The following is a 25,868-nucleotide window of genomic DNA, read 5'->3' as shown; positions in this document are numbered from 1 at the left end:
TTACTGGAGTGCGCCCTGGGTGTCTCTGCACCCAGCCTTCCTCCCTCTCTGCAGAGCCCAGCCAGGTCTGTGTCCTTCCTCACCAGCCTCTTAGGGGCTGCTGCAAGGAGCTCTCTAATAGACTTCAATAATCTCTCTGCTGATTGACTCTCTGACCTTGGACAAATCACTTATGCTCCCAACCTACTCGTCTGCCAGAAGACCAATAGGTGCAAGTCGGTACCAACCGCAGAGCACTGTGCAAACCCGAGGCCTCTGCGTGCAGCTGCCGTGGGGTTGGGGGTCGAGGGGACCTGTGCTCAGCATGTAAGGAACTTCGAGTGTCAGCATGGCAAGCCCAGGCACCTTCTGAGCTCAAGCCCACACGTAAGCAGCCATGGTGATTGACAGACTCTCCACACCCAACTTGACCTCACACTCAGCCCCTCCCCCGAGTCCTCTACAGCCCTGACAGACTCCAGTGTGCCTCTGTGTCTTCTCCACTCTTTTTCTGGGGCCTCCGCATCCAATCCATAGGCCCTGAATACACAGATCTCCGCTTTCCCCAATAAACCCCTCTGCCTCCCCACTGCCTCCCGTTCTGTGGTATGGAGCAGGGCCAGAGCCTCAACTGGGCTCATTTGGGTTCGCTGCAGCTCTGCCCCCTACCCCCGTAATTATATCATCAAGACAGAACTGGCATGCAGATCACTGAAGTCAGGAGGCCAATTACTCTCTGGTCGATTTCTAGGAGGTAAGTCAAGCATTGTCTTCAAGACCTCCTGAGGATGGGGTTGAGGCGGCCTGACCTTCAGTTGCAGCCGTGCCCAGCTGTACAAAGCACTCATCGGTTCAAGCTGAACTGCTGAGACAAGCCTTCTATGACAGGAGTTGGGAGAGGGGATCGGAAGGTCCTCCTGGCTACTCTACAAAAATCTCAGCATCCAACTGCTGGCCTGATTGAAGGAATGAATGAACGAAGGAAGAAATGAGCGCATGCATGAAAGGCAGAATGAGTGATCACATGAAGGAATGAATGAATACATGTGAATGAATGAATGAGTGCATGCATACATGGATGATCACATGAAGGAATGAATGAAGGAAGGAAGGAATACATGTGAATGAATGGATCATGTGAATGAATGAATGAATGAATAAGTGCATGCATGCGTGCACAGCATAATGATCACATGAAAGAATGAAGGAAGGAAGGAATACATGTGAATGAATGAATGCATGCATGCACAGCAGAATGAACGATCACAGGAATGAATGAATGAATGAATGAATGAACGAATGAATGGAAACATGTGAATATATGCACGAGTGCATGCATGCATGCACGGCAGAATGAATGATCATAGGAAGGAAGGGAGGAAGGGAGGAAGGGAGAAAGGAAGGAATGCATGTGGATGAATGAATGAACACATGAATGCACGCACAGCAGAGTGATCTCGCACACCTCTGTGAATGAGCATACAGGGCAGTCGGCAGGTGGTGTCTGCAGTTCCTCTCTCTCATCCTCCTACAGTACATTTCCATGCTGGCCTGTCTCTCACTCTCTGTCTCTCACTCTCTATCTCTCACTCTCTTAGCTTTGCATGATGTGTGTCTCCTGCCCTTCACTGACCTCTCTATCTCTGCCTTGTGCTCTCAGGCCTCATGGTTCCCACCCTGGCCACACCCATGATACAGACCCTTGTCTTCCAGACTCGCCGTACATCCTGTCTCCTTAGGGCCCAGGCAGCAAAGACCCAAATGACCCTGTGTGTCCTAGGCAGAGAATGGGGATCTGTTTCTAAGCTTTGAGGGCAGAGGCGGATGAGCCAACCCCAGGGCTGTGGTGAGCGTGGGCGTGGTACAGTTTTTCCTTCAGAATCACGAACAAAACAGATGCCAGATGAAAGAAATGACTCCACCCAAGTCTAGCTTGGTGAAGCAATGAGAGTTCACAAAGTGTACTTAGAGGAGCATGGGGAAGGGCTCACTGACAGGAGGACTGTGGGCAATCCCAAAACAATCGCACCATTGAGAAATCTCATCCGAGAGGGGGTGACAAGATCCCCACGCTACACAGGTGAAAGCCTCTGCTTCAGTCCGTTTATGTGACCCGGTGTCTGAAACGTTAGGTGACAGACAGACAGGTAACCATTCCCACCACATGCTGTCAAGGGACAGCAACATGTCAGATGGTGGAGGGTCTCAGCAGGTGAGCACAGTTTCTCTGTTGTCACTGATGTCCCCACAACAGCCAAGCAAGGCTCACAGAACAGCGTTCCATACCAGCGGGGTAGCAGGGTTACAAAAGCCAGTCACACTTTGCAGACAGAGACAGGAGCCACACCCTGGCACACCAACACCCTCCCTTCCTGGTAACAGGTGTCAGAATCCCAGCCTGGCACATGGGTCTCTTGGACGTCATCACCATCATGGTCACAAGTCTGTCACAAACACAGTGACCAAAAGAAAATGCCAGAGCTGAAGAGAACCTTGGTGATGAAGAACACTTGCTTCTGTTGTAGAGGATCAGGGCTCGGTTCCTCACACACACATGGAGAGGCTCATACCACGTGTAGCTCCAGCTCCAGGGGATATACACCCTCTTCTGGCTTCTGCAGGTTCCTGCACACTTGTAGACAACATCACACACACACACACACACACACACACACTATCTTAAAACAAACAAACAAACAAGAAAGAAAACACCACCAATTCCAAAGAGTTGCAGCGTCCTGCCATGACTTCCAGGAAAGACACATTCTGCGTCGAGCATGTATGAGGGTGGTGGGTAGGGTGGCAATCCTCACAGTCTAACCTGTACTCGCAGGCAATAAACTTTCTCCGGAGGGGAAGTGACCCTTATGTAGGGAACCAGTAACTGAAAAAGGAGACAGGATTTATGTCATCGATTTACTGGTTTGGTTTATTTGCTTTATATTCTGAAACAATCCCAGTCTTGGAAGCTTGGCAAGAAAAGGCAGTGACCCAGAGATCCTTCATCAGCACCCTACCCCAGGGTGTCACATGTGCCTTCCAGAGCAGAAGGACAGTGTCTTGAGTGACTTGCAGCTTCTATATCCCCTGTCACTAAGGTTTAGGCTTTCATGGGCTTGGGAGCTTTTAAGACGATCAGTCATTCTGTGTACGGTCCCTCCTGGAGTGTACTCCAGGAGTAAAATCACTAAAGCGGTTTTTGTCTGAGCCCTGCCTGGTTGATTCCACCATGACCTGATGGGGACCTCGGAAAAACTGAGCTCTCTTGCAGAGGCAATCTGACATCTTGCAGTGACAAACACACTTCCTCTTCTTAAGGTTAAATTTAATCTTGATTAGGTATATGCATACATGCCTGTATGGAAGTCTATGCACACGGATGCAGTATCCAAGGAGCCGAGAAGTCTGTTGGATCCCCTGAAACTGGAGTTATAGATCACTGTAACCAATATTGCATGTGCTGGGAACTGAAGTCTGCCCTCTGCAAGGCCAGCTTAAATGCTAAGCCTGGATAATGTATTATGGAGCCTGTGGTCCTTCCATTACAAAGGCTGGAGACCGAAGTCTGAGCATAGAGCTCTTGTGGGTAGAGAGCCAGGGATGTCCTCAGAAACATGCCTGGAGCAAGCACGTCTATACAGGATCTACTGGAAGTCTCGATAGGTCTGTACTGGGAGCAGGCCTTCAAAGGGATCAACTCTGTGGACGCTTGTGTCTACAAAGAGATGTTCTGTGGAGAGATCCTGAGAGGATCAAGGAGGCTGTAGAAGTGAGGCTGCAAACCAAGAGAAACCTGGTGTCGTAGAACCTGGAAGGAACATGGCCCTGCAAACACCTGAGTCTGGCCTTCCAGTCTGACTTTCTGCCTTTCCAGTCCTCATTGTGTACCCGGCTTCCACAAAGTAGCCAAGGAGGCTCCCACACTGGCTGGATCCAGTGCAGCAGGGTAAGCTTCTTGCAGCCACTACCCTGCCTCCATCTCTGCCCCCTTCCTTGCAGGAAACCTGTCTTTCCGCCTATTTAACACACTCGACGGCCACATCACAGCTGGATAGTATAGGTATAATATTATTGTGCACGCTGTAAGGATTATCCTTGTACTATTCAACTGCTGATCTCTGGGCCTCCGTATCTGGTTTCAAGCCTTATTCTGAGGATTTCCTGTCTCAATGTTGTGTAAACATTGCTTCCCAATGCTTCCTTGATTGGTTAATAAAGAAGTTAATCAACCAATGACTGAGCAGAGAGAACAGGGCTGGACTTCCTCCTAGTGTGTGTATGTGTGTGTGTGTATGTGTGCGTGTGTGTGTGTGTGAAAGAGAGAGACAGAGAGAGACAGAGACAGAGAGACAGAGAGACAGAGGGGGAATGGGGACTCTCCGTGAGGAGAGGGTCCAGGAGACACCACAAGAAAACACTTGGAGCCCAGAAAGCCAGATCAGTACCAGTAAGTCACACAGAGATTTTGGCTGGGAGGTGAACACAGTAGCTTAGAGGATTAAAATAGAGTGATACTGCTCAGTTGTTGTGCCCTTAAAGCTTGTTAAATAAGTACAACAGTCCAGTCTCAATTACTCCGGAGCTAGCTGAGTTATGAGAAAAATTGAAACTCTTACAAAAAGCCACAAACAGGACATCCCCACGCACAGGACATCCCCACACACAGGACGTCCCCATGCATGGGACGTCCTCAAACACAGACCACCACAGCTCTAGCCAAGGTACTGTGCTTGAACTACGAGTCAGATGCTGCCCAGGATGGAGTCTGCTTGCATCTCTTGAGGATGCTCCCCCTTGATGAGATGCTGGTGACACAGGTGGCCATTTCTAAGTGTCCACCCTGAAACATGTAATCATGAATCTGAAACAGATCATCATGTTGTGCAACCATCATGGCTATCAACCCTCAGAACTTTCTCACGTCTTCAACCTGAGACCTTGTCCCCACACAAAACGCTAAGTCCTCAGCACCTCCTCACAGACTGTGGCTGGCACTATGGCCCTGCTGTCTATTTCTACGAACCAGACAATTCAAGAACCACCGTGTAAACAGAACAGTCCCCGGCCTCTCGCATCCTTGAGCGGGGATGCCCCTGGCTCGTCCGTGTTGCAGCTGATGTCACAATCGCTTTCGAAGCGATTGCTGTGCGGCACGTCGCTCATCTGCCAGTGGGCACCCAACCCCTGTTCATGATGTCACTATGAACACAGGGGGCCAGTACTCAGTAGAACCCTACTTTCAATCATTTGGGGTGCGGGCCCTGTTAGATCCTTTGTGCCTGTCAAGTGTGTGTAGAGAAACCCACTTGGGAGAGTGGTGAGAGCCTACAGCTCGTTCTGGAGCAAACAAAGGAAGCTTGAACTCTCAAAGTGAAACAGGAAATAAAACAGATGTCTACTGAAACACACAGCTCCATGTCGAGACCCAGGCAGCCTGCCAGGCCTCCACACAGAGAATAGATATCAGAAGCACGAAAGACAAGAAGGAGAATAAGGAGAATTCTCTCCGCCCCTTCCTGTCTTCTGTTGGCTGTGACTTCAAACACCATGCTCTGGGGTTCACTTCTGTGGGGAGAGAATGTGAAACCTATCAACATTGCCCCCCACCACCAGGAGGACCGCAGATCACAGAACGCAAATTGATCGAGGCCTCTGGGAGCCAGCTTAAGAACCTGTTTGAAATCAAATTAACTTTTTGACTTACTTCCCCAGAAAGCTCCAGAGGCCACAAGGAGACCTGCAGTTAACACTCTCTGCAGGAAGTGTAGGCCAGGGGCTGGCTGGGGCCACACCAGGATATGCTTCCAGCAAGGGCTCTAGGGTTTGTTGTCAGGAATGGGTGTGGGGCAGCAGGCAGTTGTTGGTTCCCAAGTGGGAGGCAGCTTTCCACAGTTAGAGCCCCTGAAGCTGGGACTGTGGTTCTAAGGTTTCTCAATCTCCTTAGCTTCAGGTACCACAGCCTCTGCTGGGTAACAATCAATGGAGAATCCAGCCTCCTGGGGAGAAGAGAAAAGGAAACCCTGACCTGTCCTCCACTCAACCCCCAGTCCTCAACCTGAGCCTGCACAACCTTAGCTGTGCCCCGTGACGCCCTCCAGCATGGTCAGTGACGGCTTCCTTGTTCCCTTGTTTCCAGGGTGTCTGATCTTCAGATTCTTCATTCGTCTGTTTTCCTGTAGGGCTCTTTGTCCTGGCCGTTGGTGGCTTATTAGCCAGGGATCCTGTGAGAAGCCAGGATAATGGGGTGTAGACAGGGACCCGGGCATTCCAGCTTCAGATAGACGACACTATCTCTGGCCCATCCCAAGCCGATATCAGCACAAGTTGGAAAGATCCGTACTGTATAGCCCCACCCGAGACGCGCACTCAGCTTGTCTTACCTCACAGGACTGCGTAGGGAGCAAGCCATTTTCCTGGAATCCCGCTGCTGACAGAGCTGAGGCTCACACCTCACAGCAACTGCCCAGGATGGACCCAGACTCGGCATTCTAAGCACAGCTTCTATGAAAAGTGCTGGGTGGTTTGGTTTTGCGTGACTGTAAAGCGGGAAAGTCCAGATTTACACCCCATAAGAAAGGTTGTGTGTGCATGAGACCACAGAGGGAATCTGCTTGAATCATGGAGGCTGAGAGGGCCCAGGGAAGCTTCCCAGAACCGTGGCATTCAAGGTTGCCACTCAGGCCCAGATCCGGGAGCTGCGAACCTGGGGGCTGCAGCTGTCAGAATCTGACAACCTGGAGCTCTGAGATCCAGACAAGAGGAAAAAGATGGCTCCTCAGAAAGGCAGAGGGAGAAAGGGAAGGCAACCCTTTCCATTGCCACCGTCAGAAGGTCCAGCCAGGAACCTCACCTCCAATTTCTACTCTTTCTGGTGATGCCCAAAAGTAGCCATCACCGTGGAAGAGAGCATTGAGCCACACTGCCTTTCCTGGGTCTTCCAGCCACACTCTCCTCCCACGACCAGGCATCAATCACATTCACACCGCCTAGAAAATGTTTTCCTCTCCACAATGAGTGGAGCCCCAGCAGGAGAGAAACTGGAACTGGATGCCTCTCTGCACCTTTTTCTCAGAGAGGAGGGGTGTGGCCCCTGAGCACAGGCTGCATGAAGCCTCTAATAAGGGCCAGTTCCGGATGGCCACCAGCCATGTCACTGCACAGGGTCACCAAATAAGTCCCTCTAGTTCCACCCCATGTCTCAGAGAGAGGCTGTAGCTGGCCAACTTCCGCCATTATCTTAGTGTGATACACACCCTGAGCAAATGCAACTCGTGGAGTCGGAGCTGTATTGCACCTCGGAGTATGGTCCAGCCCTGAGGAAAGGTCAGGGAAGGAACTGAAACCAGGAATTGAGGCAGAACACACACGGGGAGTGGTGGAGGGGAGGGGATGCTGTTTACAGGATTGTTCCCACTGCCTGCTGATCCTGCCCCGTGGTGGCTCCGCCCACAGTGGGCTGTGCCCTCCCACTTCAAACAATCAAGAAAACGTCCGACAGACTCACACAGGCAATCTCACGTGGCATTTCCTCTATTATGATTTCCTCTTCCTTGATATATCCACGTTTGTGTCAAGTTGACAAAAAAAAAAAAAAAAAAAAAAAAAAAAAAATTGACCAGCGGTGACCCAGCTCAGACAGAACAGGTTGGGGGTGGATGGTGGAACCTGGAAAAGCAGCAAGGCATGCTGGGAGACAGAAGGAAACCCAAAGTCTCACAGGCACCGAAGCACTCTCTACAAGAACTCAAGGATGGCTGGGCAGTGGTGGCGCACGCCTTTAATCCCGGCACTTGGGAGGCAGAGGCAGGCGGATTTCTGAGTTCAAGACCAGCCTGGTCTACAGAGTGAGTTCCAGGACAGCCAGGGCTACACAGAGAAACCCTGTCTCAAAAAACCAAAAAAAAAAAAGAAGAAGAAGAAGAAGAACTCAAGGATGCTCCTGGCCTCAGACTTGGGACTAGAACACTACCCTCCCCCTTACTGCCCACCTATAATAAACTGCTCACTCCCCATGGCTCCTCCTCCCCATGGCTCCTCTTCCCCATGGCTCCTCCTTGGGGCCCATCCTCTCCTCCCAACACTCCCTTCCCCAGTCCCACAGTGACTGCTCCCAGATCACCCAGATCACATTCAGAATGCCCTACCAACACTTACTCCACCCAGTGTGCTCTGTGTGTGTGGTCAAACGGCAGAAATGGATAGGCAGCAGACTCCTCACACTTCGTGATTTGTAAAATTACATTCTAAATACCATCTACCCGGATGAGGCTAATGTGTAATTACAAGAGTTCGGATCCTGACTCCGCCCTCTCACGCTGTGTGACCTAGGACAAGTCACTTAACCTCTCTGAGCCTCTGTTACCACCCTCATCTGGCACAGAGCCAGGGGCGTGTCTACTTCCTGGATCATCTGCACACATTTCTAGATTTAATTCAAGCTGAACCACTAGCATGTGCTCTCTGGAAAGATGCAGGACAGCTCGCTAATGATATCAAGGCAGGGGGTACCAGCGAGACCCCTGCCATGGTCCGTTTGCTTTCCTCTGCAAAGGTCTGGAGTCTGGAGGCATGTCTGTTCTCCAGCAGGAGTCGCGGGTTCAAGGCCTTTGCCCATCTGTCTGAATTTGTATTTTAATTGTCCTGATGAGAAGAAAGCCTCTGCAAATGCTTGTGCTCTCTTGCTCTCTCTAGGCTGAGACAAGTCAATACTCAGACATGACCACTTAGGAGAGCCGGAAACTGGAGCTCTGTCAAGGACATGCAACTATGCACGCCAGTCACACGCCCTCCCCCCCGCCCCCATCTACATCTCATAAGGGCATCTTGCCCTAGAATTATGAGCACAGAAATCAGAGCGAAACGCTTCACGTTCTATTTCTGGTCTAACAGACCACGGCATGTGGGCAGATCCCAAGGCCAGCATTTGCTCTGGTCACACGTCACAGTGGCCCTCCCTTGGCCGTGAGAGAGCGCTCACTCCTGCTCCATCCTACCCAGCGAGGTCCAGGGTCCTCATGCAGGGCAGTGACTTAGGGAGAGGAGTGTCTTGGAGGGCAATGAATGGGACACATGGGCTGCTTCTCTGCTGAGAGTGCAGCCTGTTAGGTCCCCTTCTGGGCTGTGTGCCCAGGGTTCTGAGACTCAGACACAGGGGCCAAAGGCTGGGTTAAAAACAAAACGGCTTCTCTCTGCTGCGTGCTCCCTGAAAGGTGCAGAGTCCCTGCCTGTGCCTTGCCCCATGGCTGCACAGCTCTGGGGTAGGATCCTGTTGTATTGGCAGCCCATCTCGGTCTTGTGGTCACATGGGACGGATAGATGACATTCTGTGGCTGTTCACCTCCTCATCTGTGCCAGGAACGGGCTCTAACTCACCCAGGTCCCCCAGGAAGGCCCCTGCCATGCAGCTCCGTACTGGCTGCCACCAACACAGTGGTGTTTCCAGGAAACTGAAGACAGAGGCAAGGGCAGGCAGGGAGTAGAGCTGGAATCTTTGCTAAGAAGCATGAGCTCCTGGGACCTCGGGAGACTGGGAGACTGCTGACAGAGGAAAGGAGGGGTCCTGGAAGGGCTGAGGGGCGAGTTAGCCAGGACCAAACACTCCAGGACTCAGAAGATATCTCCTTCTTCCCCCAGGGGGCAACCTTGCCCTGGGTGCCACAGGAACACTACCCTACACCCCGCCCCCCCACACACACACAGAGAGAGAGAGAGAGAGAGAGAGAGAGAGAGAGAGAGAGATATTAAAGATTCAAAGGTCCTGTGAAGATCATAGAATAGAGGTATGGAGAATCCTCAGAATGATTCAGCCCTAGGGGCCACCAGCCACCGGCCTGCATTTTCTCAGGCTGTCCTGGGGAAGAGAATAGAGGTGGGACCATCCTGCCCACAGAGATCTGTTTCCCAGCATGCACCTCACTGCCCTGGGAAGCAGGCTTACAAACACCAGGGCAGCGTTGGCTTACCTGAAGTCCACAGTCTGTAGGATGCCACCAGGAGAGGTGCGCAGTGCCGACTCTGCAAAGACCCTGCACTCTAGCCCCCTTCCTCTCTGCAAGTGGGGAGCCCTGCACTGCTCAGGAACCAGCACAAGCAGGTCTTCTAGAGCTCAGAGAGCCGACCCTGGGACCCCAAGGTCACCAGCTCATCTTGGGATCACAGACACTGGTCTCACTCCTCGGGCTGTCCCTGTCCCTCTGACGTGACCCTGTCTTTGAGGGATGAGGATACCCACATGGATATCCACAGTATCTATCATTAAGGAGTCAGAACCGTTGTGAATTTCCATGAGACGACAGGATGAACATCCTACTTGGGGGTGGGGGGGTCAAGTCTACAGAATTAGTTCAAGAGGAGACACTGAATTGGGGAACAGCAGGTTTAGGCTTGGTGGGATGTGAAAGCTTCGGATGCTTGATGAGGGAGTGAGACCACTGTACACAGTGTATGGAGCTAGGCCAGGCCTTATCGCAAGCATCGGTTTGCCTGTTTTGAGTACCCAGCCCCAGGTGCCCCAGCAGGCACTGATAATTGGTAATCCAGGTTATTGACTGCTCTTGGCAGGGGGTCAGGCTCCTTCTTACTCACAAATATCAACAACAGCCTTCCCTCTGGGGAAGATGGATACTCTGGGCTGAATAGCTGCTGAGAATCTGACTGAGTGGCAGGTATGGGGTAACAGGGACACCGCAGGCCTTCCAGGCAGAGAAGGTTCAGGGAGGGAAATGGTAGCTCCGTGATCACTGTGACTAAAGTTTGTAGGAAAGAGAGATGAAGGGGGTGGGGCCTCTCCAGGGCTTAGCTGGACTTGGAGACCCCAAGCCTGCCCTGCAGGCTCTTTCTTGTCTTTCCTTGGACTGAGAAGTTTGTAGGTGTTTTTACACAATGCAAATCTCGACCATAATTCCCTTCCCTCTGCACCGGGTTTCCTCACACTGGTATCAGCCTTCACTGGATCGAGTCACACAGGCCCGTGGCTCTGAGAAGCTCCGGGTCTCTGAGACACACTCTGTTGCTAAGGAAAGGGTGCAAAGTGAAGGGAGGGAACCATGTGGACTAACCTTGGCACCCAGGAACACTAAAGTCCTGACCCTGGCACCTGTGGCTGGGACATTTTGGAAGGTCAATCTCTGTGGACGGAATGAAGTTGGCAAGCTGGAGATGGGACCCTTCTATATGATCCCCAAGTCAGTGGGAAGTGCAATGTATAGAACTTCACCTGACTCTGCGTCCACACACTGGAATCTTAACCCCCAACACCTGTGAAGGTGGCATTGCTACAAAGAGTTCATCAATTACCATGAAGTCCTAACAGCCAGGGTCCCTGAGAGCAAGGACAGCTCCGGGCAGAAGTACATACAGACAGAAGCCATATCTGTTCATTCACAGGCCAGAAAATGGAAAAAAGAAGAGAAACCCAGTCTCCCTCAGCTTCAGAAGTCCTGCCCATTGCTGGGGGACCCCTGCAGGAACATGCCCCACCCCCACCCCCATCCTCCTGGAGACCTCCAAGTGACCAGCTGGCCAGGAAACCACACAGCTCAAGCAGATCCTGCTTGTGAGGAACCGGACACTGTAGCTCGACAAGAACCGCAGTGTGGAGGTGTGACTGCATCTTTCTGCCTGTGTGGGATCTCTCCTCCAACAGTGAGGAGTGATGGGTCCTCAGGAGATGATATGGACCCTATGCAGACCCTACCCTGTCCCTATGACCTACCCTGCCTCTTTGCCAATAAGACAATGCACCTTGTTCTGATCTGAGAGGTTGGGGTGCTTTTCTGTTTATCGTAGATGATGCTTCAGGAGGGGAAGTCCAGGGGGCTATTTATTAGTGAATAAACCTTCTCCGGGAATTTCAGTAGAATTCACCTCAATGGCTTTTTCCCCCAAGCTGTCTCATACCAGTAAGCACCATATTACCCAGGGCTGAGTGGTCCCTAGGCACACTGGATAAGTCTCCGTGTGGGTACCGGGTACAGGATTCACCCTGAGCATACATGAGCGGGAAAGGGGAGATGGATGTAGGGTCTATAACCAAGGCCAAATTCCAGCAGACACCCAGACAGCCATGTGTCCACAGATCCTCTAGATTCTGGAAGCTGAGGGCAGCCCAACAGCATGCCAGAAGGAAAGCGCCCTGGGCCTAAGTAGGGTAATGCCAGTAAATCTACCAAGTACATCTTGCTCTTCCCTGAGGCACCAGCACCCAGCACCCAGCACCCAGCACCCAGCCATCTTCCCCTGAAGACGAAGTTCCAGAACAGTGCAGGGACTTTTAGCTGTGGCACCTGGGTTCAACACTGAGCCCATCTCGGCTCCGGCTCCCTGCGTCCTCCCTGATCATACTGGAAGGTTGTGGGTGCCTGTCCCTGCACCCACTGTTCCCTCCCCCCGCCCAGTCAGGTCCCCAGTAATTATAAGAGCCTTTTAGGATGCTGAGTGGCTTCCAGGGAATTGTGAGTAGCAGTGGCCTCTTTGTGCCCAAATGAAGAGGGGCCTCCAGCCATGCAGGGAACACTGGGAAAAGGCTTTTGGTGCTAGCTGAGTCCCTTGAGTCTTGACATTTGTCTTAGTCACTGTTGTATTGCTGTGAACAGACACCCTGACCACCACAACGCTTATAAGAGAAAAGCATTTAACTGGTGCTGGCTTGCAGGTTCAGAGGTTGAGTCCACTATCATGGCAGGAAGCATGGCTGCACACAGGCAGACACGGCGCTGGAGAAGGAGCTGTAGGAGGCGAGACTGACACTGGGCCTGGCTTGAGCCTCTGAGACCCCCAGTGACCACTTCCTCCAGCAAGGCCACACCTGCTGACAGTGCCATTCCCTATGGGCCTGTGGGGGCCGTTTTCATTCAGGTCACCCCAGCACTGAGCAGGCAACGGTGGCAGCTAGAGGGTCAACCAAGCACAGCCACCATACTCCCACCCTGACTGGGCTCACTCCGCCAGTCAGCACCGGACAGGACAGACAGACATGGATCAGGAATCTCGCTGGGTTGAGGGCTGAGGCTTGGGTCTTGTCTGTTCAGGGGTTCATAGACACTGAGGGAGGTCTGACCCCCACTGTTCTGAGGTAGTTGTAGGTTCTAACAGCCTGGCGGGCCCTGCTTCATGCTCATTCCCGGAGCAGTCAAATTCCATGTCCTCCTGGCGTAGGCAGAAAGCCTGGCTTTTCAGTGTTTGCCAGAGAAGCGTCATGTAGATCTCTACACAGGGCTCCTTGTTGAGCCCTTCACAGAGCTCTGACATGGGTATCAAGCCAGCAGGCTGGCCTCCTAGTGAGCCTGTTCACAGAACAGTTTTGGATGACCACCCCACCTGTCTGTACCCCACCAATCACAGGTGGACTATAGCTCTGCTTACACTCGGATGAGGGTACTACAGATGCAGGAATAGCATCAGGGAAAATTCTAGAACAGCCTTCAGTGTGCTTGGCACCTGGTGCTGGGTCAGACGCAGGCAATACAAGGAACACTGTGGTCTTTCTGCTTCCCAAGAGTAACCTGCTGCAGAGGCCAGGGTGAGGTGACCCGGGGCATCATGGGAAGAGCTGGAGATGGGACCAGAGATGGGCTGAGGACTCAGACAGGAAGGAGGTCTGTAGCTGTCAGCATGCCTCTGGGCCTACTGCATTCTGAGCTTCCCAGGGCTGCACTCTGTGGTCTCGATGAGCTGAGGAATGGGAGGGTTTATCATCGCCTGGTATTTACACGCCTGAGCCTGGGAAAGGGCACCTGGAGTGTTGAGAGCTGCGAGCTGATGAGTCAGAGAGGAACAGATGTCACCCACTCCACAAAGCTAACAGCTGCACAGGTAGTACTCTACAGAGGAGGCTGGGCTGGGCCTTCAGTGAGGATTTGACACCCGGAAGAGGGGGAGGAAGGGAGTGGGGGACACAAGGGGCATCCCTTTGGGGCATGTCCTTCCTTCACTGTCTTAGGTCTGTCTCAAGAGGTGGAGGGGGCAGGAGAGATGGTGTAGTGCTTAAAAGAACTTACAGCTCTTCCTGAGGAGCTGAATTTGGTTTCTAGTGCCCATGTCGGGCAGCTCAGAATCACCTGTAACTCCAGCTCTGAGAGGACCTGGGGGCCGCTGGCACATGGACTCATCATACACACAGACACATACATGATTTTAAATAATAAAAACAGCTCTTTAAAATAAGGGGTGGGGGACGACTCGCAACAGCGCCAGACACCCGGCTGCTGCTCCTTGCAGTGGACACGTACCATCCCAGCTGTAAAGGAACGTCTCTAGAAAGGCGGAAAGATCTTGTCCCTCGTGGCAAGACATGGGTCTCCCTAGCTTCTTTCTGATGTCCACTCCAACGTCTCTCTTCCATCAGCCAGAGTGGACCCCCTACCTGCCCAGGAGCCAGTCTCCAACAGAGACATCAGACTGACCTCTTCTGCACTGGCAAACTTTTCTGACATCCCTGCTGCCCCACACAGGCTTTCGCCACCAGCTAGCTGTTAAGCAGTCAGCTTGCCTCCTCTGTCCAATGCAGTCAGCCTCCTGCTCACCTGCTTCAGTGGGGCTTTTCTCCTTCCCAGGGTCTATTGTCCACCCTGACAAAGGAGAACAGCCTTGAACCTCCTGCATGCCCACAGGAGCTCCTCCCCACACCTACCTGACCTCGCTACCCTCATGCTCTCCTCCTCCCAGGCAGGCCATCAACGCTCTACCCAGGCAAACCACCACTTCTACAATAAACGGTCAAGCCACGCACCATGGATGTCTTCCAAACTCCACTCAGGTTTTCAGTCACCCCAAGGGCAGCCTCACAAACCAACTACCCAGGCATCTTTCTTAAGCCGTTGTCATGTACAGGTTTTTAAAGTCCCCTAGGTCCCGTCTGCTGAGGGCTTGACCACTGCCTAGGTGCCACTGGAAAATAATGAGGCCTGTGAGAGGCAAGGTCCGGGGAGCCCTTGGAGGTCATTGGGTTGACTCCTAAAGAGGACTGTGGGGACCCACTCTCTGCTTCTTCTACTTTCCCCCCAGACACACAATGAACCTCTATCCATGTTTCACACAAACATCCCAAGCCGTCCCAGGGCCAAGCCAACAATCATTCATAGAAATGATACCTTCAAAACTGGATCAGAAACCTTTCCTCTTCTTAAGTTGAGTTATCCCGGGCATTTGTTACAGTAACAGGAAGCTGACCAATACACACTTTTAATAAAGCAGCTAAAAGCACCACACTGTGCCCAGCTGGTTCAAAACAGCTCATCCCGTGGAAGACAAGAGCTTCTCAGACTACAGTCTCGGACATTCTAGACTGGCCTTTTCCCCATCATTCACAGTGGGTTCCTCTCTATAAGATGGCTGCCAGGGCTTCCTGGATTCTTGCATCTCCCCCTCTGGCTCCAGTCACTGCCCCATCTTACTTCTGCAACTGTCCATAGAACAGTGGGGTTTCCCCAGAGACATGGCTAGTCACCCTGTGATCCCACCATACTTATTTTATGTGCATGGGTGTGCACGCTTTTGAGTGTGAGCACAAGTTACCACGTGTGCCGTGGCCCGAGGACAATGATATATGTGGGTCCTTCCATCCTGTGTGAGACAGGTGGGTGCTGCATACGTCAGGGCTGGTCTAGGAGCCTCTGGGAAATCACTCGTTTCTGCCTCTCAACCTGCTGTAGGATGATGACCATATACACATGTTCAACATACACAGTTTTACATGGGCCCTGAGGATTTGACTGGGGTCCTTATGTTTGTATCATAGTATGCTACCCTCTGAGCCATCTCCTAGACCAACCCCATCTTACTCTGTGGTCCTATGGTCTCACAGTAGCGACTGGACACCTTTGAGGTCCCCACCGTGCCCGCTCCCAGCTTCCCACACCTGTGGTGCCTCATCTGCCCCTGGACTGTTCTCCCTCGGCCTGCCCTGCTCTTTCTCTTCATGGACCTTCTATATTGCTGCCGCCTCCTCTGCTGTTCTCAGGTCCATCCGCATGGCTAGCTTGGAGAGCGGCATCTCTGAAGCATCTTTCTCCCTCCCACGTGCCTCTCCTCCCACCGGAATGACAGAAGCAGAGCTGGAGATGTTTCTCGTGCCTGTCGCTTTAGGTGGGAAGATGTGGGTTTGGGGGCTCTGCATCACTACCCTCTGCTGTGTCCACACTACACACAGATTTGCAGGTGCCAGGAGATGAATCCCTGTGTGGGCGGATGACGATTCATGTGGGCAAGGCCCATAGGATGCAGAGACTTCCTGTGCATTGAGCCTGGCCAGCTTTGCAGACGGTGCCAGGGTGGACCATGCCTCCTTTAGGTCCCATCTTCTTCAGGTCTCACCTTCTCTAGGCCCTGCCTTCCCAGGCCACATCTTCCAAGAGAACACTTATTCTAACCCCAGTGCTATCTGGGGAAGCCCAGAGACCCCACATGTGGTCCCTCCTTCCTCTCCAGCAAAGACGGATTTGGAGCAGGCTACAGGGTAGAAAAACCCTGACACTCCAGGACCTGGACAGCTCAACCAAGAAGGACCCTTCTTATCTGTCTCTGAGGTCACTCCTAGAACCTCCAGTGTGATCTTATTTAGACAAAGGGGCCCACAGAAGCAATGCAGTCAAGTGCCTGACAGTGCAAACATGATGGTTATCCAAGTAGACACAAATCCAAGATACATGGCCTTACAAGACAGACAGACAGACAGGTACAGGAATGATAACCCTGGGAAGACAGAGGTAGGGGTCAGAGCCATACAGTCACACTCCAAGAATGGCCTGAAGCATCGGGAGCTCACAAGCACAGAGGATGTTCCCATGGAGCCACCAGGGATAGCATGCTACTCCCCCAGCCAATGCCTAGCCTTTAGCCTCCGGGGCTTGAAGAGGACACATTTTCTCCAAACCTCTAGGCTGTGAGCATGTGTCAGGACAGCTCTATGTGTCAGGACACACACAAACACACACGCATGCACGCACACACACACACAGAGGCTGGGTGACTGTAGGACTGGATTGTGTGTGGTGCTCACACATAGAGGACAGCTCTCTGTTCATCACATGGCTGACTTTCAATATGAAAGACAAGAATACTTCCTACCCACAGAACAGGAGTTTGACAAGCGAATCTTAGGTCTGCCTCCTGCTCTCACAAAGCACCAGGGAATGGTGGGCTTGTCACCCCATGGTGAGGGCTCCTGGGGTCTGGAGGACCACCACAAAAGACAGACAGACCGAACAGACTGAGACACACAAGGATCATAACGTCGGCTTTGGGGAGAGTAATGAAGGAAGCAGAAGCCACTTGCACTTTGAGCCGCCACATGGAGATGCCCTGAGATAGCCCAGGGAGGTGGTTGTGGGTGCATCCCACACCCATGGCCACTGGACACCGGCCACAGTGTTCACATCCACACAGCGAACACAGTCCAGTCTCAGAACAACCTTGGAAGACGAAAGTCACTTTTCTGTTGTGCAAACAAAAGTCACAAGACCAGTGAGGTCACACGATGCAGTCAAGGACACGCAGGGATGCCACCCATGGACAGAGGCCCAGCTCTGTCCTCGCCTGGAGCCTCTCCTCCCACCAGCACAGGTCTTGGATCTTCAGCTGGCCCCCCCCAAGCACCTCCCTGGGAGACATCTGCTCTCTACCCCATGACAAACTTGTCTCTCACGGCTGGAAGAAACTTCTAGAAAGAAACCTTTCTTCCTCCTTTCCTGCTGACTGTGCACCCCGATGACAGAATGTGAGGTGTTGGGTTTAAAGGCTCACTGATCCTCATCTGAGCAGAGACATGCAGCCTCATCTTCTGTGTCTGACCATCTGGTGCATCTTTCAGGAGTATAGCAGCCACAGTTCTGGCTGACACTCCAGAATCAGGCTGCTGTGACAGGCTACAGGCCTGGGAGTGTCACTGGGAACTTACCTGCTGCTAAAGTGGGGGTGACCTATTTCTGCCGGGGCATCTGTCTATCAGAGAGGCCCTTTCAAACTTGATATCTGACAGACAGCCTAGAGGCAGGACCCTCCTTCTCAAGGACAAAGGCAGATTAGAGTTCATCAGAGAAAAGCCACTTGTCACCCTAAAATGATAACTCTAGATCCTTCCCCACAATGGCCGGGCACTCCATCCAGCTGGCCATGATAGCTGAACTCAGTTTGGACTTTGGAGGCAGGAAGGTGCAGGCCAGTTGAGAGATGCAGCAGTGGGCTCCAGAATCAACTTCCCACCAAGGGTTCCAGGTTCCTAGAAGGTCTGCCCACTCCACACATCAGTCAGAGCCACCATTCCACAAACTACCCCTCCTACCTCAGGGGTCACTTGTTCCTCCAGTCCCAGCACCTCCAGTGTCACTCAGGAAGTTGTGGCTTTGTGACAACTCTGCTGTCCTTATGCAGGGGTATGTCCTGATGACCTGCCTCACTTCCCAATCTTTAAGCCCCTTGGAAAGAACACAAGAGGCTAGACTACCCTGCTCCCCACCCACGCCCACCAGAGATACAGCCTTTTACATCAACCAAACAGAGTTGATGGATTGGCTCATGAAAGATCAAGTCAGAGATTTTAAAGTTGCTCTTCTTATGCCAGCAAATGACAACACTAAAAATGGCATTCCGTCCGATTCCTAAGCTCAGTGCTCAGGATGGCTCCCCAGGCAAAGATAACAGCCGTACATTCAGCCGTATGCATGTTACACGGAGTTGCTACCAGTGCAGTATTTCGTGACATGTGCAATGTAAGACGTATTCATCAGGGTGCACTCATGAGACTCCCCAGCCCTGCTTACCCAGCAGCCTCACCCTCAGAGAGGAAACTGCTTTCTAGGCAGAAGGACTTTTGGGCTCTACTGCTGTAGCCATCCACCCCTCTGCAGACAGAGACAGCTCTCTAGGTCCCAGGCAGCCTGGGCTTAGGATGGGCAGTGGGCGGGGCCAGCCTGGGAGAGCCTCCCACTCCTGGTGTGCTCTCAGAAGGAGAACAAGCCTCTGGGGGACAAAGGAAGCCAAAGACTAGCAGAACGCAATAAACCAAGGCCGCAGCACACAAACCACAAACGGGAAATGAAAAGAGGCAGCCTGAGCCCTCCCCAGGAGGGGAGAGCTGAAACAAGTCTCCCTCCACCTCAGTGTGAGCAGGGGCTTCACTCAGCAAAAGCATCATGGGACCAGAGGGTGGCTTGGCCATCCTGCACCCTCACCTGTGACTATAAACAGCCTTGTGCTGCATCTTATGGCAGCTTCCAGCCCCACAGCCTTTGCGTGTCCTGGGCCTTGTCTACTGAGACATTCCTGGCAGAGACTCTGGGGGCCACAGCTTAGGATGCTGCAGAGTTTCGTACACTGCTTTTGTTCTTTGATGCTCTTCTACCAATTAATCCACTCAAAAACTTTTGAAGTTCACGAGCCATTTACTTCAGACGCCATTAAATTAAGGGCAGATCCACTTTCCCGGTAGCAAACACCCAGCGACTTAATTAAAAGGGGCTTGCTGTTTAAATGGGCACGGTGCCTCTCAACAAAGGAGCTGGCTCCTCACAGATGTAACTGCGTCTCATTTCCTTCCACCGACTCCAGCATCCAGAGGATACTTCGCTGTCAGCGGGACCCTGGGACCAGCAGTTGGCCACGGAGGTACTGATAAAATGACTCCCGATCTCCTGTGCTTACTAAAAATGCACCTAAAAGCCACCCAGTCCCGGTGCACAAAGCAACCTGGAAATCATCTCCGGAGACTGAATGGATACAAGGCAGGACTCAAGAGGCATCTAAGCCTGGAATCACAAGACAGGGTGGATGGGAGGAGAGAGACCTCCAGTGAGATCCCCATCTTCTAGGTCGGACTGCCAGCCTAGGTAGTTCACCTTCCGGTCTTCCCAGCTGGGGAAAGTGTGTCACGCCTCAGAATGCTCTGGGAATCACAGGCACAAGCTACCGCGCAGGCGCACCGACTCCACACCGACTCCAGTCAACACCCTTCTCCAGGCGTTCCCAGAGCAGGCACAATCATTAGCCACTCTGTTGGCTTTAGCTCCCTGTGAACTCCTTTGTGAGATTAACACAAAATCTCATGCAAGGACTTCCTGCTTCTCCTGGGAGACTCTGGTTCCTGGCATGAGCATGACAGGTAAGAGGGTGTGAGCAGTGGACAGAGCTGCCCTGCAGGGAGCGCTCTGCCCTCGCCCTAGGCTAACTGCTGACCCAGCTGGCCCTCTGCTTCCGCTCCTCACCTCTGTGCCCACGGACCAGGTGATTTTCCATCCCAAGCCGTCCCAGACTAGAGCAGCCACATCTCTGCGGGGAGCATCAAGGTCAGAGACGAGGAGGCCTTGGGACTTCATGAAAGGATTCCTCAAAGCTTGTAGTAGCCAATCAGCACGAGGATATGGAATGCAGTGACTGCTGTCATCTACATTCAGGTTCTCACCCGGTCATTATCACCACAGCCATCACCACCCTCATCATCACCACCATCACCACCACCATCATCACCACCATCATCATCACCATCATCATCACCATAGCCATCACCACCCTCACCATCACCACCATCACCACCCTCACCATCACCACCATCATCACCACCATCATCACCCCCATTATCACCACCAGCATCACTATGATGATCACCCTCATATTTACATCAACAGCACCAAACACAGCTGCCATGTGCTAGACTCTAAGCTCCCGAAGGGAAGTGTGCACTTTGATCTCACTGACGTGACATCAAGAGTCAGTTTTCTCTTGTTTCTGTGCAGAGGGGTGAAGACATCAACCGAGCTTGCGACTCTAAATCCCAGGGACTCTAAATCCCCCTGCTGTCTGACCTGTCATCTGCTCCAGAGAGAGTTTTCTAGAAATCCCAGCAGCTGCTCTTTTAACCCGAGGCTCTGAGTAATTCCAGAGCTGCTAATGTAACCCCACATTACCCACAGGAATGCCCTGGCCTCAGACAGGAACGGGAACATGTAGCCCGACCCTTCACAGATAATTCTACACAGAAGTGAAAATCCCAAACTACCCAGTTCCCAAGCTAAACTCCAAAGATGTCTCTGTGAAGAGCAGAACTGACTGCACGGAAGCTCAGGTCCAAGTTCCGGGGTGCCATCAGCAGGAACTGGGCAAATCTGGGGGACGATGGCACGGCTCTCCAGTCCCTGCTGAGCTATTCAGTCTCTGAGATGGCTGAGTGCTTTCTGTAGATACTCTAGCTGGGTATAAAACTGCACCTAGGCACAGAGAGCTCACTGCAGGAGCTAGCCTCTGCTCTCACCACTGAGCCCAGAGCCTGTGGAGTGACGCAGATACATAAACCACAGAGCAGATCACAGCCCTCCCCAAAACTCTTTGCTGTAGCCATGGAGGGTGCCATGGGCCACAGCTAAGAGATCCTCCACAGCACCCCTCCACCTCAGATTCCACACAATGTATGTGCACAAGGGTTACCCTTTGCAGTGTGCAAAATGCCCAGGTTTGTCTTCTGGAGGCTGAAGGATCAGAACAGTCAGATCTCCCTCTAGGCATCTCTCCACCCAGGAATCTTACAAGGATAGATGGATATGAGACCTTCCCTCAGTCATCCAAGAACACGTCCCATCTTAGCACCATGGCCAGTTCTCCCAGGTCCCTCCCCTCCTCTGCTGAGCCTCCAAGATCCAGTCTCCAGGGCCAGCTCAGAGGCCTCCCTTCTTTGCTTGGAGGCCTTACATTTCTCTACATTCGTGGCAAGCACACATATTTTCCCCTTCTCTGAATCTGTTTTTGCTAAACAGATTAATCTAGCGACAGATTATATTATGGAGAGCCATAAATCTTCCAAGAGATAAGCATCTGTCGGGTTGGATTAGCGACAGCCAATGTACCGTGAGTTAATTTGCTAAGCTTCACAGTGTCGTCCCGGGTGTTTAGTGTTTGTAATAGCAGATGTAATTTGGGACAAATGGGGACTTGTTTCCTCATCCGTGTCTTTACGGTAAGTGACGTATTCGGTGGCGAGGGGGAGGCGACAGTCAGCGAGAGGAGCACCAAATTCCATTATGATTATGGTTGATGGTAGAGGTTAAAACAGACTCTATGGGAATTGCTTGCAAGAGTCCAGTCCTGAGATGAACAATCATTCAAGGTTCCTCCCTACCCCAGTCTACACTGTGTGTTCCAGAGGCTACCCCATGGGCTCCCCAGAGAAGCTGCGCAATGCCTATGAGGTCCCCTTTACCAGCTTCCCAGGATCTGTCATGCTCAGCTCTGCCCTTAGCCTTGGGATGGGACGAGAGGCTGGCTCTGCTTTCTCAGGCAAGCTCACCGTGAGGACCAAGGTGCTGTAGGGTAAAACCAGTGGGCCCTGCTACTTGGGAAGGAAGGAAAGGTGTTGGTGCCTCAAGGGCAAAGGCTGCTTACCCTGTGAAAACCTGTCCAAGTGTGAGCCAATGTCTGCCTGCCCAAGGTCAGAGGAGGCACAGGCAGAACAAAACCAGGAGCAGAGACACTGTGCCAACTGCCCAGTGTGGACCTCAGGAGTTGTCTGTCCCTCCTCCCTCCCATTGTTTGTCCCTCCTCCCTCCTGTCACTCACATGAAGTCTTAAGGAGGCTGCTCTTCACCACCCGACACTTGTTTGTTCTGATGCCCTAGGATCTTCTCCCGGCTCTGGAGTGTCAGCAAATGCTGCTGTTTGTGGGAGGTGATGTCCACGACATGCCTTTCTGAACGTCCTAGCCACCATGAGCATGCTTGTCAAAAGAGGCAGACGCTGGGGCTTATGGGAGGGGCTCTAGCTGACATCTCTCTCTTTCCCCTATAACTGCTGGCATAGGGACAAACTCTGGCCTGAGACATGGCCAGAATTACTCTTGTTGCAGCCATTAGAGAATAATGCGTGAAAGAACATGTACTGAACCGCACAGAAGGAGATGTCTCCATCCAAGGAGCTGCTACTGTCCACACAGCCAAAGAAGAAGACTCGGGGGTGGGGCATGCCAAAGCCCTTCATTATGTCTCCTCCCCTAACTCATCCCTGAGGGCAGAGCTGAACCGTGTCTGCAGAGCTTCAGTCAGCAGCACTGGGAGTTCTTCCCCTTATCTGGCCTTAGTCTTTCAGGCTGTCCAAGGTCATTCCTAACCATGGGACAGTTCCATCTAGCAATTAACCAGCCTCAAAGGGCTTACACTCTTGAAGTTCTGAAGATGGTATGGTCCCTTAACACTGGGATGTGAAGTACACAGAAGACTGCAGCCTGGGTGTGCTGTAAGTAGGCACCGAAGATGCTATACTGCACACACACACACACACACACACACACACACACACACACACACACACAGCACCCAACCTGTGCCTGCAGTCCACACTTAATGGTTCTCTCTGCCTCTGTTTAAAGTACACTCCCGGGCACGTCTCAGTGTCTCCCTGCTCCAAACCACCCTTCATCCTGCCTCTCCCCAAGCTAGAGTAGAAACACAAAGAGGTCTCCTACCTGAGGTCTCCCCCAAGATCCTGGGGGGCTGGATGTCTTTCCCATTGTTGCTGGGACTAGTGGAAGGCCCTGTCGTGCTAACCCCAACAGGGGTCCTTTTCCAGGGATCCAGGGACTCGGTGACCCCCTTAGTCTGCAGTGTCATGGTGGTGGCCGTGCTGGCTGTGGTGGTGGTGGTGGTGGTGGCCACAGTTGTCTTCCGTGTTTGCAGGACAGAGACCGTGGTGAGGCCAAAACCACCAGGGAAGGTGTTGGATTCCAGCGCTTCCTCATCCCCTGTGGGCCCCCAGGCTATGAATTCTGTCTCTGTCGTGGGCCTGCCACCACGGAAGTTGAAATCGTTGAACTCTGAGTCATGTGTGTGCCTCCTACCCCGTCTTAGGAGGCTCTGATGCTCAGCACCCCCTGATGTCACCATAGAGGATGAAGTCGTTGCAGAGGTGAGGGAGGGGCTCGATCTGGTGGCAGCTGGGGGCTTAGTGAGTCCCCCTTTGGGTCCAAGGGTGGCTACCTGGTCCCTGGGCCTGTGGGCCCTCCGAGCACGAGGAGTCTGCATCTGTATGGGACCGTGGGCTCGTTCAGCCCGGGCGGCACGGGGACTCCAGGCTGGTGTTGGTAGCCTTGTTGGGGGTCCACTTCGCAGACTCCACAGCCGCTGGGGTCTCTGTGAGCGTGAGAGGAGCCGGAACTCCGGCCCGGGGCCTAGTGAGTCACAGGATGGGAAGTCAACCACAAGCTGCAACATGGCTATCAGTATCCAGGCATGGCTTCCAAGAGAGCGGCCGGGCCAGCAGATGGACATGGAGCTGAGGAGAGACAACAGAACAGTGAGCACACAGTGAGGCAGCAGGAGGTCTCTGACTAGGGCCACATTTATGCCCCTCCCCCACTGGACAGGGACAATCTTTGGCTGTAAAAAGAGTTCATCTGAACCTTGACTCCAGAAGCCTTCTGGGCCAGCTCAGATGCACTGTGTTTCTCTACATTGCAGAAGGAGAGTGCCCACTGACTGTGTCAGACAGCTGCTTCCAGCTCAGGCACCTCCTGGGTGCTAACCTAAGAGCCTTTCCATGGCAAGGGACCAAGCCACCAAAGCCCCCCCCCCCCATGTCCATCTTGCAAAATGCCCTTGAAGACTTGTCTACAACAAAGCTGAGATTCCAGGGACATGATACCAAGGGCGGTGACAGCATCTGCCCCACAGAGCTGGGGACATCCCCACATCTTAACTGACCAGATGATTCCTCAGGCCTTTGAGAAAAGAGATCTCAGGCCCTGGGAAGCCACATGAGGCAGAAAGAAGGTTTTCCCGTCGAACCTCTGGCCTGCTCTGCTCTTCCCTGACACCACGGGCCTCTAGTCAGCTGAGCTGACAGTACACCTGTTTGCACTCCACCTGGACACAGCCAGGCAAGGCTGCTATGTCTGCCCTTCCCGGGGTGTCGCTGTGGGAACTGACTGACACTCAGGTGAAGCTGGAAGCTTCCGTACTAGGTTCTCACTCTGCTGACATTTCCACCCCCCAACCCCCACCCTCTCTCTCCAGTTCATCTCCAACGGGTACCCTGTGGAAACCTCTCATGGTTAGCTGGGGCTGGATACGGAAAGGCCAGTCGGGGCACAGCAGTCGGGGCACAGCAGGGCAGATGATAAAGCTGATATTCAGCCTACTGGGTGGGGGTGGGGTGGGAGAGTGGCAACAGCTCCTCGGGGGCATGCTGGGACAGTCCCCCCACACAGCCCATGGTCCACTCTACTAGCTGGGCACAAATCCCCTCTAAACCCATGGATGCTGAAACGCCACATGAAAATCCAGAACAGCACGCAGACCCACGCAACCAGGCGTGGAAGATGCAGCCCACGCTCCCTTTCCTCCCCGCATAGGTAATTGAAGACTGATTATAGACACCACTCAAAGTCAGCTCTCGGCATCAACGTCACATCAGAAAGTTAAAAGCAAACTCAAACTTCCTCAGAGGCTGCTTGGGAGGAGGGGTGCAGGGCGTCGGGAGCACATCTTCCCCAGGCCCATCAACACACGTGGGGTTGTTTTCCTTTATAAGGTGCCACGTGTGTGTGTGTCTTTTGAAAAGTGACGACTTGTGTCAGGGTGTGCCACTGTACATGTGTGCAAAGTTCACGTGGATGTGTGTGCTGGCAGGAGGTGGAGCACACTCAGGTGGGTGTGCAGGAGTGTCGGGTGTGACTGCTTGTGCGTGAGAGTCAGAGGGAGAGAGTTTGTGAGTGTATATGCCAGTGTGACACTGAGTGTGTGTGGGCGTGGTGTGTCTCTGAGTGCTCACCGTGGTGTGAGTGCTCCCCCAGGGTGTGAGTGCTCCCTGGGTTCTGAGTGCTCCCTGGGTTCTGAGTGCTCCCTGGGTTCTGAGTGCTCCTCGGGATGTGAGTGCTACCCAAGGTGTGAGTGCTCCCCCTGGGTATGAGTGCTCCCTGG

The 25,868-nt window shown here is 52.8% G+C and overlaps 1 protein-coding gene across 1 annotated transcript in view; it reads right to left on the bottom strand.

The window, feature by feature from the left end:
* Positions 1–25,868, bottom strand: part of Ajap1 (adherens junctions associated protein 1) — a 110,307-nt gene that overhangs the window by 34,702 nt on the left and 49,737 nt on the right. Inside the window, exon 2 of the mRNA XM_034502924.2 lies at positions 23,417–24,222. Within this exon, the coding sequence (XP_034358815.1) occupies positions 23,417–24,222 (806 nt within the window). The remainder of the gene's footprint in view (positions 1–23,416; positions 24,223–25,868) is intronic.

This window comes from Arvicanthis niloticus, chromosome 5 (assembly GCF_011762505.2).
Source record: "Arvicanthis niloticus isolate mArvNil1 chromosome 5, mArvNil1.pat.X, whole genome shotgun sequence".
Classification (NCBI taxonomy): domain Eukaryota; kingdom Metazoa; phylum Chordata; class Mammalia; order Rodentia; family Muridae; genus Arvicanthis; species Arvicanthis niloticus.
The sequence above is the reverse complement of the archived record's forward strand: the minus strand, read 5'-3'. Positions and strand labels throughout refer to the sequence as shown.